Source organism: Salmo salar, chromosome ssa25 (genome assembly GCF_905237065.1).
Source record: "Salmo salar chromosome ssa25, Ssal_v3.1, whole genome shotgun sequence".
NCBI lineage: Eukaryota > Metazoa > Chordata > Actinopteri > Salmoniformes > Salmonidae > Salmo > Salmo salar.
The window spans coordinates 50,353,311-50,368,462 of NC_059466.1; the positions used below are offsets into that span (position 1 = coordinate 50,353,311).

Below are 15,152 nucleotides of genomic sequence, written 5' to 3' on the forward strand. Positions count from 1 at the left end.
ATCGTTATATCCGAATAGCGGCGTTTTGTTTGTGCGTTCCAGACACTATCCGAAATAGTAAAGAAGTGTCGCGCGCATGGCGCAATTCGTGACAATAAAATTCTAAATATTCCATTACCGTACTTCGAAGCATGTCAACCGCTGTTTAAAATCAATTTTTACGACATTTTTCTCGTGGAAAAGCGATAATATTCCGACAGGGAATCTCCTTTTCGGCAAACAGAGGAAAAAATCCCAAAGGCGGGGGCGGTCGGGGTCACGCGCATAAGCCCAGTGTCCCTTGATCGGCCACTTGAGAAAGGCGATAATGTGTTTCAGCCTGGGGCTGGAATGACGACATTCTGTTTTTTCCCGGGCTCTGAGCGCCTATGGACGACGTGGGAAGTGTCACGTTAGAGCAGAGATCCTTAGTAAATGATAGAGATGGAAAAGAAGTTCAAGAAATGGTCAGACAGGCCACTTCCTGTAAAGGAATCTCTCAGGTTTTGACCTGCTATTTGAGTTCTGTTATACTCACAGACACCATTCAAACAGTTTTAGAAAATTTAGGGTGTTTTCTATCCATATGTAATAAGTATATGCATATTCTAGTTACTGGGTAGGAGTGGTAACCAGATTAAATCGGGTATGTTTTTTATCCAGCCGTGTCAATACTGCCCCCTAGCCCTAACAGGTTAACCAGGTAGGCCAGTTGAGAACAAGTCCTTTATTTAAACCAGGTAGGCAAGTTGAGAACAAGGTCTCATTTACAACTGCGACCTGGTCAAGATAAAGCAAAGCAGTTCGACAACATACAACAACACAAAGTTACACATGGAGTAAAACAAACATACAGTCAATAATACAGTAGAAAAATAAGTCTATATACAATGTGAGCAAATGAGGTGAGATAAGGGAGGTAAAGGCAAAAAAAGGCGATGGTGGCAAAGTAAATACAATATAGCAAGTAAAACACTGGAATGATAGATTTGTAGTAGAAGAAAGTGCAAAGTAGAAATAGAAATAATGGGGTGCAAAGGAGCAAAATAAATAAATACAGTAGGGGAAGAGGTAGTTGTTTGGGCTAAATTTATAGATGGGCTATGTACAGGTGCTGTGATCTGGGAGCTGCTCTGACAGCTGGTGCTTCAAGCTAGTGAGGGAGATAAGTGTTTCCAGTACATAAAGTACATCAAATGTCATGTGACAAAAATATGTTGTTTACTGTAACATAATGACCATATAACCATTATCTTCATGTGTGTCCTCCTCTTCCCACTCCTCCTTCTCCATTTCCTCATCTTCCTCCTCCCCCATTTCCTCCTCCGCCACCTCTGCCTCGTCCTTCTCCTCCTCTACTGCCTCTTCCTTCTCCTCCTCCTCTTCCTCATCTTCCTCCTCTTCGTCTTCCATCCACCTCCTCCTCCTCCTCCTTTACACAGACGCAGCAGGTTCTTAAAAGCAGTGACACAGTGCCCAAAAAGGGAGAGAAAGCTCCCGTCCTTGTCCCCCCTCCCTCCTCTGCCCCAGGGCCCAAGGTGGCCCCTACCCTGGCCCCAACTGCCACTAGTCCCCCCCTCACAGCACCTCTAGGGGGCAGCGTGACAGCCAAGGACTCTTCTGTCTCTGTGGAGGATGTGAAAGGAAAGGTGAAAAGCTCCAATGTCCCAGCAGGGCTACCAGCTGCTGAGGGAGGAAAAGCATCCAGGGAGGAGTATGGATACATCGTCACTGACCAGAGGTCAGTTCTGCTAACTTACTGTGTGAATATCTAGTTTTACCTCTCGTAGTACCTAATACAGGCTGGACTGGGTCATCCTGTTACAAATGGCATATGACTTACATTAAATGTATCTATGTCTGAGTCCCTTGTATCATTAGCTCGTCAATGCCGGATGGTAAGGTTTTATGCTATGATGTTTGAGTCTAGACTCTGTCGTGTCTTTGGCTATGCCGGATTAAGTGATATGACATGCTAACTTATAAAATGATTTCTCTGTAATTAATATTACCTGATTAAGCTAATCATGTAAATGTAATTAACTTGAAAGTCGGGGCACCACGGAAGAACATTTATAGAGCCGTTATCTTCCGAATAAACTCTTAAAATACTTTGTAATATTTTACATCGATAGCAGTCAATATTAACCCTTGTCTTATTTTCAGTCTCATAATGAAAGTTGTAAATTCTTGGCTACCTTCACGAACCCTGGCTAACAAGTTGAATCAGCAATACAAAATTGGGTTTAATTATTTATTTACTAAATACCTAACTAATCACACAGAATTACAAATACACAGAATACAATGATGTCATACAGAATTCACCCCTGGTGAACGGAACCTGTATGAAAGCTGGTTACACAAAGGAAAGGGGGTTGGGCTTGAATGAAAGAGCGGGAAGATTTAGGAACACAGAAACAGCAGCTATGCTATCGTAAATACATTATCGTATGCATTCTAAATTACCGCCCATTTGGAAAAGGAAAATGCAATAAATATTTACTCTGAGCTGCGCTTCGGTAGATTGGTCATAGATGCTGGCCGGTTTGGCCAACAGATCTCCCTGTAGACTCTTAAGAATGTCTCTGGTGGTAAATTGGATACGTGGTGGTATCTTCGTCCGTCTGTTAGACTGGATCCGTCGTCCGTCCTTTCCTAGCCCACGTTACAGCGGCCGCTGCTAACTCAACGGCTAGGAAGTAGCACTTCTGTAGTGAATAAGCTCAAAGTTCATACCAGTTCATACCAGAGCTCACGCCGAGGTTGGCTTAGTTCTGTTCTTGACATGTGTGTCCTTCTAACGTAGAGGCTGCAGACCTTACGTACTGGAACAACGTGGTTATCTTTTCGTCAAAGGCTTATATAGTGGAGAGGGGGGAAGGATGTGTTTCATCGTTTATAACTCCTGTCTCTTCACAGGGTTGGGTTACTGATCAAGCAGGGCACTTTCCTTATGAAAACCCAATTCTCTCATTTGGAAGCTAAAATTACGTTTAATCTCCTAACAAACAATTTCAATATCAAACATTTCAATTGCATAACAATTCCATGTTACTCTGATAACTAGAGAGTGTATACTTTCCCAAGTACAGTTTATGTCGTCCTGTCATCAGTCATAATGTCTCAGATGACAAGCGAACTGACATACATACTCATTACGTTAACAAGCATATTTCCAACTGGTTTTATTACCAAAATATGGTTCCTTTCCCCATTTGTTTGATGTTCCCAGACTCTCTATATTTAACAGGACAGCAGTCCTTCAGTAGGGTCAGTAAGAGAGGGGAAGGGAGAAAGGTATTTATGGGGGGGGGGTCATAAACCTTACCCACAGGCCAACGTCATGACAGTCCCCCCATGTTGGGTTCAATCTTGCGATTATTAACCTGCATGTTATAAACCAACATAAAAATGAACGTGGGTTGTCCTGGTTGTGGATCATCGTTGTGGTCCCCATCTGGCGGTCGACCCGGGTAGGGTGTCTGCAAATGAAGAAGTCCGCTCCAAGGCTGGGCAGTAGATGTCCAGTTGGTGGTTGCTATTGCAGTCCCCCCTCTGGTGTTCGACCCGGGTAGGGTGTCTGCAAAAGAAGATGTCCTTTCCATGGCTCGGCAGCGGATGTCCGGATTGGGATCGCCGTTCCGGACCCGTCGTCTGGTCGTCCAGACTGGAATATCTGGGCAGTAACTTAGGCAGATGTTAACAACGCACACACACTCATGAAATATATCATTACATTTCCTCCCAAATGAGCGGCGTTGTGGCACTAACTGATGGTTGTATGGGGGAGTTGTTTATGGCTCTATCACTTTCTATGTGCCGAAGAAAATGAAACAAAATGAATGAAAGCATAAACAAAACAAAATATAGTTATGCCATCTAATTGGACTGTATTCTATCTACGTCCATGGTCTTGGCAAAATGACCCTATCATGGCATTGTCTAATGACATATTTAGGGCTTTCATAATTTGCGGGGTGGCGCTTAGGGTACTATCCTAAGTTGACAACTATATGATAAGTCTACAGCTGTAAGGTACTAGTTTTGGGCAGTCTACAGGATGACCTATGGACTTCTGGTTAGAAAACTGGTGAGTGCTGTAGAGTCAAAGGCCTAGAAGTAAATGTTCAACTTTACTAAGGCTGGTATTTTGCTTGGACCCTTAAGTGATCCTAGCATAAATCCTAATTGGATGTTCCGTTGTGCCTGTGCGTTTATGCTTACACAATCGCGCATGTCAAGGGAAGAAAACCAAGTATCCTGGCAGATTACAACTTGTTCAGAATGAGTCTGACGTAGTCAGGTAATTTTCAGGTCAATGCCTGGAGGTCAGTCAGAATTGGTGTCAAGGGAGTCTGTAGTAGTTTTCTACAAGTCACTGTGTCTTACACTATTGTAGTGGCAGTAGGTATGAAGTCAATTTCATAGCTATGTTATCCACGGAGGAGCTAACCTCACGACGGAAGTACTCTAAGTATTAGACCAGTCGTACGTGGCGTGTTCATGGTTCATGACTTCTAATAATTTTCTCCTGAACGGAGGGTTCTATTTATTAGTGCCATGTGTTAACCATTGGAAGAGTGCAATGGAGATTCCCTTCCCCGTGTTGCACTCTGAGTGACTCCTATGTCGCTATTATCAATAGCAATTTAACTTGTGAGGTTACTAATCCTCTTACTGAGTGTTGCTGGACTGACTGTGGTATTGGTACTGGTATTCAAGGGGTCCAGTTGTCCTACCGATTTATTCTGAAATATTATCTACCGGAACACATGATTGGAGCATATTACTAGTTGTATTGTAGTTGAACCTACACATGGCAAGGAATGATTATTGTTGCCATTTGTTTTGGAGGTGGACAAGTCCATTGGACTTCCTTTACGACCAGTGTGGTACACCTCAGTACTATCTTAGACGTGTTCTAAGATAATCCCCGTCTAGGGGCCTGTCTGCTCCTCACTGTTCTCATAGGGGAGTTTACAACTAGATTTGATTTATGCTCTGGCGGCCTCGTACGGTGTTGTCCGTAGTCTCGACCCCCCCACCGGCCTCGATGAGGCTCATCATGGGTCTGGGCTACTATTCCCCCCCTTTGTGTCTCGGGACCCCCCACCAGCGGGTGGTGTTGGTGTCCGAGGCGCAAACGAAAAGGTCGGACCCTATGTACGAGTTGTCAGTGGCCGCGTTATTATGAGAGTGGCTGTAACCTTTCAACCAAATCTCCTGGTGTTTGTGCTTCAACACCCTCAGTGGCTGTTGAGGTCTGTCAGTCACCACCGCGTCCGCGTGTGGCAACCTCTTCAGTACCTGCAAACTGAGACGAGGATATCGGTCTGTGATATCGCAAAGTGTTTCACCAGTGGGAGTCATCGGGTCAGTTGCTGGACTGACGCCATTAGTGTCATTGTAAGGGGTGACAGTCCCCAACAAAGCGGAAGGTGTATCATCGGAAGCAGAGTGTACTCTGCGCATCAATGTTTTTCTTGCTGAGACGGCCGCAGTGCTTGCGGAAGTGTCCAAAGGGCAAGAGAAGTTCATCTCAACTACCGTATTGCACGACTGCAAGGAGGAGGGAAGTTGCTCATTCACAGAGACAGCTGGCTCGAAATCATGAAAAGAATGGTCAATCAGATTGGCTGATGGAATGTGTCGAGATATCGTAATATCTCCTTGGATCGGATTCTGCACCAAGAGGTTTCTAAACGTCTTTTCCCAAAGGGGTGCTTTCGACAGATACCCCTCGTGAAGGACTGCGTTGCAGCTAGCGTTAGGGGAAGACAGTGTGGTCAGTGGAGAAGGCACTGTGGCCTGTGACCATACCTGGTTGGTTTTCCAATCCATCAATGGGAGTAACCGATCCATCAAGTCTGCTCCAAGTAGCAGGGGTACAGTTTCGAGGCTGGTAACATACACAGGGTGAACGAGCGATACGTCCTTGAAGTGTAGTTTCAGCATGACTCTCAACGTGAGAGGCGAGGTAGTCTGAGTGACCCCTCGAAGTGTAGTGTCGCATCGTTCCACTTTTAACCAACGTTTAGTTGGCTTCAAAGCCCTTTTGAGATCATCAAACAATGTTTGAGAGATGAGTGATATTGTCGCACCCGAATCAATTAGCGCATGACAAGTTAAGCAGTCCTCCAGGACTGTTTCCAGGTATGACCGTTTAGATTCGTGGTTAGTGGACATATTCCCCACAAAGTGGAGTGGTCGTTCGCAACGACGTGATGTGCCATTTCTGTTCAAGGTGGAAGCAGACTGACTTTTCCGATTTTGAGTGGGCTTGGCTTTAACGAAGCGTTTGACGTTTTCTTCGCAACTTTTGTATCAGAGTCTACAGACAAAGCCCGGGGGCTTGTTTCTTGATCAAGCGGGCCCTGGATAGGGTCTTGAATGAGAGCGGGAGAAATTTGAACTTTAACTTCCTTGTTATGGGTGTTAATTTCTGCGGACCTGGTGTCCGGTAATTCCCCGTCTAGTCCTTGTGACTTATCTTTTACCCTTTTCTCAAATTGTTCTCGCTTTAGTTCTTCACGTAGTGGGACTTCTGGAGAACATTGGTCTACGTTTTGATCGTCCTTCAACCCTTTGTTACCCTTGTGTTTTGACACTTTGTGTGGGTTGGGTGCAGGAACGTAGCGAACTGGTCGATTGTAGCGGTAGTCGTTTTGAAGGCGACGTACTTTACAGTTATTTCGACCGCGGCGGTTATTGGAATCATGGTTTCGTGGTAGAAACTGTTGTTGTGCGTCAGCTCTCGACACTCCAATACCCGATAATGCACCCTCTAACTGGAGTGAGTGCTCCTGGTCAAACTTCAAAACCGAGTGGTCAGGGCTCTTAGCGTTGCGAGCTTTTGATGCCTCAAAAGCTGTGCTTGCAAGCTCTCTGAGTTGTAAGATAGGCAAGCCAACGTGGGCTGCAGGGCCCAAGTAGGTAATGAAGGTGGGATACATGTTTGACAGAAACATTTGTTTGAATGGTAACAGCTCTTCCATTCCTGTTTCCGTGAGTAGGCCAAAGTAAGCTGAACAAAGCCTATGATAGAAAGCTTGTGGGTGTTCGTTCCGAGCTTGTTTGACCGTGTTAGCCAGTGAGCTATCATGTTTGCGAGTCGCAGAACCACTGAATTCTAATTTCAAAGCTGTGGCAAGTTTAGCGTAGTCATTTAGCACGTGTTGCTGTTGTAGGCGAATGAACCTCGTCACGTGTCTATTCGACGTTCGCTTCAACAGGTAAACCCTGTCAGAACCCGTAGCATTCGGGTAGCCACCCAACGCGTCCTCTATGTCAGCTAGGAACGTCTCAGTATCGTTTGGCTGACCTGGAACGGGGTCAAAGGTGGGGAAATTCTTGACGAGTTTGTCAAGGTATTCCGCGCCAAGCGGGCGGAGAGGGTTGGCTTCATCCTGTGGAGAAATTGGGGCCGACAGGCCAAGAGGAGAAGCCAAGCTTTGGCTTTGTTGGCCAAGAGGCTCCATATTACTCAGTGCCGAATGGCCAAGAGGAGAAGACTGAGGGACACATGATGGAGGCAATGTCTGAAACCTATCGTCTTCACTCCTTTGAGTACCGGACTCCGGTTGCTTGGATGGGTAGTCATGCTGTAGAGCGTGACCATTCTGGACTTCCTCCAGATGGTACCTAAGGGTGGTCTTCTGCTGCATTGCAGAGTCCACTTGAGCGCTTAGAGTACCAATTTTGGACACGTGAGTGTCACACCTGCTCCTTTCGGTCTCAAACTTATCTGTCATGGTTTGCAGATCGAGGTCTCGAGTACGGAGCGAGAGATTCAGTGATGAGATTTCCTTTGCTTGCTTAGAAATCAATATTTCCATCCTCATCACCTGAGTTCTCTCATCATTCATTTGGTCAGCGACTTCAATAAGTTCTGCTGATTTGTCATCCAACTTTGTCATTGTGTTCATCAACTGATCGTCTTTGGTCTGCAGAATTTGGAGTAGAACATTGTTACCTTGAGTAACGTTCAACAAAACTGCCTGCATGTTATCAAATTGCGCGTTCCTGTTTGTAGATAACTCGACAGATTTATCTAGTTTGGCGTGGACTACATCGCATTTAGTTTTGGCTAAATCGAGTTGTTCCTGCAGATGACGATTTGGTTGGAGAGTTTGTGCTCGTTCATCGTCATAAGTATTTGCAATTACTTTTAATTGTTCCGATTTCAAACGCAGTTCCTCGACTAGCAGAATGTTTTCATTTCCTGCTTTTGTCAATAGTTGCTCAGTTCTCTCCACCTGTGCCCTCATGTTAGCCATGTCTTGCACGTGCTTCAGCTGTGCACTGTGGTATTGGACCGATGCCAACCTTTGATGGCGATACATAAGTGCTAAAGTGGAGAGAACAGTCACAAAGCCTGTGTTTGATGGTTGATTTTGGAGAGCGTTCGCAATTTCGGCTGTTGTTTTTCTAATGGCATAATTAGGGTTGGTATCACTGCTGAGGTCAGAGATCAATCCTTTTATGGGTGGAGGTTCACTAATTAGCGGAGGAGTGGTGACCACCTCCTTTGGTAGCTTGCACATTATTAGAAAAATTTAGAGGAAAAATGTTCCTATTTTTTTTCCAATGTTTGGGTTTGGAATTCATTGGAAGCTGCAAAGACAAGTTTAATCTATTTATAGATGTTGACGAACCATCAGTACTGTACCAGTAAAGTGGAAGTTGGACGTGAATGAATTTGCAAAAGCAAATTTAATTAACTAATCAATGCCAATGATTAATCCTACCTGGGTAGGCTATCTGGGTATTAAACTTGAATTAACCTGAGGTTGCTTCATCCAGGTTAATATGGGAAGTTTAAAAGTGTCTCATTTGATTGCAAGAACATTAAGGTATGTTCAACAATTTAACTTATTAAATTGAATGAGATGATAATCCATACAATCTCCATTGATTGGATATCATAAGTGTAAACAGTAGATCAAATGTTGGGAACACTCCCCACTATGGTACACTTCTTCCTTGGGCCGAAGCCACATGGGATTCCCGCTGGGGCGGGACTTCTGTCAGTACTGGATTACTGAATGGGTTTTGCAAAAACCAAATTTTACTGATTGATCCATTTTACCTGTATAGGCTATTTGGGATTTAAACTTTAATTAACCTGAGAGGTTTATTCATCTAGGTTAATGTGGGAAAAAATTACAATGTCTCATTTAGAAAACTCATCAATTTGGATATTATTTAAACTTGAGAATGTAAATCTGGCAATTTCACTTATTAGTTCAATTGAATAAGACATCGATATCCGTCTGGATATCATGAGTAACAACTTGAGTGTCACCTGACTAATTATTCTTGAAGGAAAGTACTGGTGACTTCTTCAGAGGTCCCTGCTGGCACACGCTGAAATCCAACTCAAGTCGGATGAATTACAATGTGGCACAAACAAAATGGCTGTTTTCCCTTTTGTTAGCTTAGCATCTCGAGCAAGCTAATGCTACTAGATGCCGGAAAAATGCTCACATAGGATTCCCTTGGCAAGGGAAAGGTTTTACTTATAACGTATTATGTTCAAACCCTTTTCGGCGATATTTGACGATGTTTTAACCGGAACTCGCGGGAAACAACGAAATGCACCGTGGTCTACTCGCATCGAAACGCGAGAGACAGAGAGATACTTATCGCTGGTCAAGCTAATCTCTCCTAAATTTCAATCGGCTGGCTCTTTGTCCTCGCTCGAGAAATTAATAATGACCTAGCCAGCACGCGTCTGAAACGCGCGAGGCACAAATAGCCCAGCGTTTGGCCAAACGCGCTATTTCTCAGATAGCTTTATCAGCCCTCATACAGAACTGTATAGTTTATGCTACCCACTGACTACGTCAGAGCACAACACGGAGGCGATTCTCCAGAGCACACACGCACCAATAATTCCGGTCTACAATTCCCATAATGTAATCATAAACTTGGTATATTATGTAATCTGCTTTTCAATTTTATATATGCTGAATCAAAATGAAAGCTTCATCCTATTTTAGATTCCTCGCACGGGGCGTCATATGTCGTGTCTTTGGCTATGCCGGATTAAGTGATATGACATGCTAACTTATAAAATGATTTCTCTGTAATTAATATTACCTGATTAAGCTAATCATGTAAATGTAATTAACTAGAAAGTCGGGGCACCACGGAAGAATGTTTATAGAGCCGTTATCTTCCGAATAAACTCTTAAAATACTTTGTAATATTTTACATCGATAGCAGTCAATATTAACCCTTGTCTTATTTTCCGTCTCATAATGAAAGTTGTAAATTCTTGGCTATCTTCACGAACCCTGGCTAACAAGTTGAATCAGCAATACAAAATTGGGTTTAATTATTTATTTACTAAATACCTAACTAATCACACAGAATTACAAATACACAGAATACAATGATGTCATACAGAATTCACCCCTGGTGAACGGAACCTGTATGAAAGCTGGTTACACAAAGGAAAGGGGGTTGGGCTTGAATGAAAGAGCGGGAAGATTTAGGAACACAGAAACAGCAGCTATGCTATCGTAAATACATTATCTTATGCATTCTAAATTACCGCCATTTGGAAAAGGAAAATGCAATAAATATTTACTCTGAGCTGAGCTTCGGTAGATTGGTCGTAGATGCTGGCCGTGTTGGCCAACAGATCTCCCTGTTACTCGGAAGAATGTCTCTGGTGGTAAATTGGATACGTGGTGGTATCTTCGTCCGTCTGTTAGACTGGATCCGTCGTCCGTCCTTTCCTAGCCCACGTAAGCAGCGGCCGCTGCTAACTCAACGGCTAGGAAGTATCACTTCTGTAGTGAATAAGCTCAAAGTTCATACCATTCGCCACCAAAGCTCATGCCGAGGTTGGCTTAGTTCTGTTCTTGACATGTGTGTTCTTCTAACGTAGAGGCTGCAGACCTCACGTGCTGGAACAACGTGGTTATCTTTTCATCAAAGGCTTATATAGTGGAGAGGGGGGAAGGATGTGTTTCATCGTTTATAACCCCTGTCTCTTCACAGGGTTGGGTTACTGATCAAGCAGGGCACTTTCCTTATGAAAACCCAATTCTCTCATTTGGAAGCTAAAATTACATTTAATCTCCTAACAAACAATTTCAATATCAAACATTTCAATTGCATAACAATTCCATGTTACTCTGATAACTAGAGAGTGCATACTTTCTCAGGTACAGTTTATGTCGTCCTGTCATCAATCATAATGTCTCAGATGACAAGCGAACTGACATACATACTCATTACGTTATCAAGCATATTTCCAACTGGTTTTATTACCAAAATATGGTTCCTTTCCCCATTTGTTTGATGTTCCCAGACTCTCTATATTTAACAGGACAGCAGTCCTTCAGTAGGGTCAGTAAGAGAGGGGAAGGGAGAAAGGTATTTATGGGGGGGGTCATAAACCTTACCCACAGGCCAACGTCATGACAACTCTAAGGTCATATTCATGTTGATTGCGTGTTGTTGTTTTTGTTGTTATTGTTGTTATTGTTCTCCAGTCCTCTCAGTCTGTATAATGGGGTGAAACTACTGGGCGTACTGGCAGAGAGGATCCACCTGACTACCAGCAGCTTCATCAACATCAGGTAATGCACTGTGTGTGTGTGTGTGTGTGTGTGTGTGTGTGTGTGTGTGTGTGTGTGTGTGTGTGTGTGTGTGTGTGTGTGTGTGTGTGTGTGTGTGTGTGTGTGTGTGTGTGTGTGTAAGCTAATCGACTCATTTTGTTCCTCCAGTGTGGTGGGCCCTGCCCTGACGTTCAGGATCAGGCAGAACCCTCAGAACATGAGTGCAGAGGATATGGCTGAGAAGGCTGGTGAGAACCTCTTTCTCTTTCTCTCTCTGTCTCTCTCTCTTTCTCTGTTTCTCTCTCTGTCTCTGTCTCTGTCTCTCTGTCTCTCTCTCTCTGTCTTTGTCTCTGTCTCTGTGTCTCTCTCTCTCTCTCTCTCTCTCTCTCTGTCTTTGTCTCTCTCTCTCTCTCTCTCTCTCTCTCTCTCTCTCTCTCTCTCTCTAGTGAAATAGACAATAAATAGAAGTGAAATAAACAATAAAAAAATGAACAGTAAACATTACACTCACAGAAGTTCCAAAAGAATAAAGACATTTCCAAAACACTGTATATATATATACAGTGTTGTAATGATGTGCAAATGGTTAAAGTACAAAAGGGAAAATAAATAAACATAAATATGTGTTGTATTTACAATGGTGTTTGTTCTTCACTGGTTGACCTTTTCTTGTGGCAACAGGTCACACATCTTGCTGCTGTGATGGCACACTGTGGTATTTCACCCACTAGATATGGGAGTTTATCAAAATCGGATTTGTTTTCGAATTCTTTGTGGATCTGTGTAATCTGAGGGAAATATGTGTCTCTAATATGGTCATACATTTGGCAGGAGGTTAGGAAGTGCAGCTCAGTTTCCACCTCATTTTGTGTGCACATAGCCTGTCTTCTCTTGAGAGCCAGGTCTGTCTACGGCGACCTTTCTCAATAGCAAGGCTATGCTCACTGAGTCTGTACATAGTCACATTTTTCCTTAAGTTTGGGTCAGTCTCAGTGGTCAGGTATCCTGCCTTTAATAGTTGTTTCTAAGATTTGTATATCTCTCTCTCTCTCCCTCGCTAGCTCACTATCTATACCCTCCCATCTCTCTCTCTCTTTCATATTTGATTCTAAGATTTGTATTTGAATCTCTTGCTCTCTCTCTCTCTCTCTGCCTGTCTCTCTCCTTTCTCTGTCTGTCTTCATCTCTCTGTCTTTCTCTCTTTCTCTGTCTCTCTCTCTCTGTCTCTCCTTTCTCTGTCATCCATATTAACACCATGCTCTGAATCCCAGCACAGGCCTCTCTGGCAGATTTAAAGTTCTGTACAAGAGGGAAAGAGAGACAGAACCATTATTTTTCTCAGCAGTCAGACCTGTTGTTCTCTGAGACGCAGCCTGACGGTGTCCATCTATTAATAAGACTGGTCAACGTGTAGTCCTATATACTTCTCATAGGACCAATCCTTTATCTATAAAATGTCCCTTGCCAGAGATGTTACCCGTGTGGCTCAGTTGGTAGAGCATGGTGTTTGCAATGCCAGGGTTGTGGGTTCGATTCCCACGGGGGACCAGTATGGGGGGAAAAAATGTATGAAATGTATGCATTCACTACTGTAAGTTGCTCTGGATAAGAGTGTCTGCTGAATGACTAAATTGTAAAATATATTCAGATTTTTTTTCTGCCGTCTGGCTGTGGCCGTACTCCAGCTGAATGTAAAGGACGTCTGGCTGTGGCCGTACTCCAGCTGAATGTAAAGGACGTCTGGCTGTGGCCGTACTCCAGCTGAATGTAAAGGACGTCTGGCTGTGGCCGTACTCCAGCTGAATGTAAAGGACGTCTGGCTGTGGCCGTACTCCAGCTGAATGTAAAGGGCGTCTGGCTGTGGCCGTACTCCAGCTGAATGTAAAGGACGTCTGGCTGTGGCCGTACTCCAGCTGAATGTAAAGGACGTCTGGCTGTGGCCGTACTCCAGCTGAATGTAAAGGACGTCTGGCTGTGGCCGTACTCCAGCTGAATGTAAAGGACGTCTGGCTGTGGCCGTACTCCAGCTGAATGTAAAGGACGTCTGGCTGTGGCCGTACTCCAGCTGAATGTAAAGGACGTCTGGCTGTGGCCGTACTCCAGCTGAATGTAAAGGACGTCTGGCTGTGGCCGTACTCCAGCTGAATGTAAAGGACGTCTGGCTGTGGCCGTACTCCAGCTGAATGTAAAGGACTTCTGGCTGTGGTTGAAGGATATGAGTGTCTATGTGAACATTTCCATGATTTTCGGAGAAGAACCCACAATCCCTTTCACTCTGACTCTCCGTAGGGTCAGAGTTCATAGGAGCTGACGTAGAGGCCCATGGTTAAAAGTGGTGCACTAAAACAGGGAAGAGTGTACCGTTTGGGACATAGACAGAATAGTGTGTTGAAAATCATGAATAACGACAGTTTTTTTGGTTTGTGTGTGTTTTTGTCTCTGTCAGCATCTCAGAAGTCCTTTCTGGAGTCTGAGACGGGGTTGAAGATACTGCAGACTGGTGTGGGAGAGGTACAGTGGAACTTCCTTCAGCCCTTCTTCATCCCCTCTCTGGAGGGGGCACACTTAGACGAGGGTGACTCTCTCTGCCTTTATGCCTTCACACTCTTTCTTTCTTTCTTTCTCTCTTTCTTTCTTTCTTTCTTTCTTTCTTTCTCTCTCTCTCTCTCTCCATGGGTTGGTAACGCTGCAAGGAGTTGAGTAACATAGTAGAATGATACAGGACAACCTTGCTAAATGTATATGTATTGGTCTAGCTAGACGCAGAGCCATCTCCAGCTGCCTTGGAGACAAGTCTCATGACTCTCTTTCTCTCTATTTCTCTCTGTCTCTCTGACGCTCTGTCTCTCTGTGTCTCTGTCTCTCTCCTCTCTTTTGAAGATCCTACTCTCTCTCTTCTCTCTTCCCCCACTCATCTCTCTCTTCTCTCTCTTCCCCCACTCATCTCTCTCTTCTCTCTCTTCCCCCACTCATCTCTCTCTTCTCTCTCTTCCCCCACTCATCTCTCTCTTCTCTATCTTCCCCCAGTCATCTCTCTCTTCCCCCACTCATCTCTCTCTTCTCTCTCTTCCCCCACTCATCTCTCTCTTCTCTCTCTTCCCCCACTCATCTCTCTCTTCTCTATCTTCCCCCACTCATCTCTCTCTTCCCCCACTCATCTCTCTCTTCTCTCTCTTCCCCCACTCATCTCTCTCCTCCCCCACTCATCTCTCTCTTCCCCCACTCATCTCTCTCTTCTCTCTCTTCCCCCACTCATCTCTCTCTTCTCCTCCCCCACTCATCTCTCTCTTCCCCCACTCATCTCTCTCTTCCCCCACTCATCTCTCTCTTCTCTCTCTTCCCCCACTCATCTCTCTCTTCCCCCACTCATCTCTCTCTTCTCTCTCTTCCCCCACTCATCTCTCTCTTCTCTCTCTTCCCCCACTCATCTCTCTCTTCTCTATCTTCCCCCACTCATCTCTCTCTTCCCCCACTCATCTCTCTCTTCTCTATCTTCCCCACTCATCTCTCTCTCCCCCACTCATCTCTCTCTTCCCCCACTCATCTCTCTCTTCTCTCTCTTCCCCCACTCATCTCTCTCTTCTCTCTCTTCCCCCA

General features: G+C 44.5%; 1 protein-coding gene across 1 annotated transcript in view; it reads left to right on the plus strand.

Moving 5' to 3' along the window:
- The window catches only part of LOC106586923 (receptor-type tyrosine-protein phosphatase-like N), a 194,251-nt gene that overhangs the window by 130,248 nt on the left and 48,851 nt on the right, over positions 1-15,152 (plus strand). Inside the window, exons 9-12 of the mRNA XM_045707451.1 lie at positions 1,422-1,720; positions 11,490-11,576; positions 11,724-11,803; positions 14,002-14,066. Of these exons, the coding sequence (XP_045563407.1) occupies positions 1,422-1,720; positions 11,490-11,576; positions 11,724-11,803; positions 14,002-14,066 (531 nt within the window). The remainder of the gene's footprint in view (positions 1-1,421; positions 1,721-11,489; positions 11,577-11,723; positions 11,804-14,001; positions 14,067-15,152) is intronic.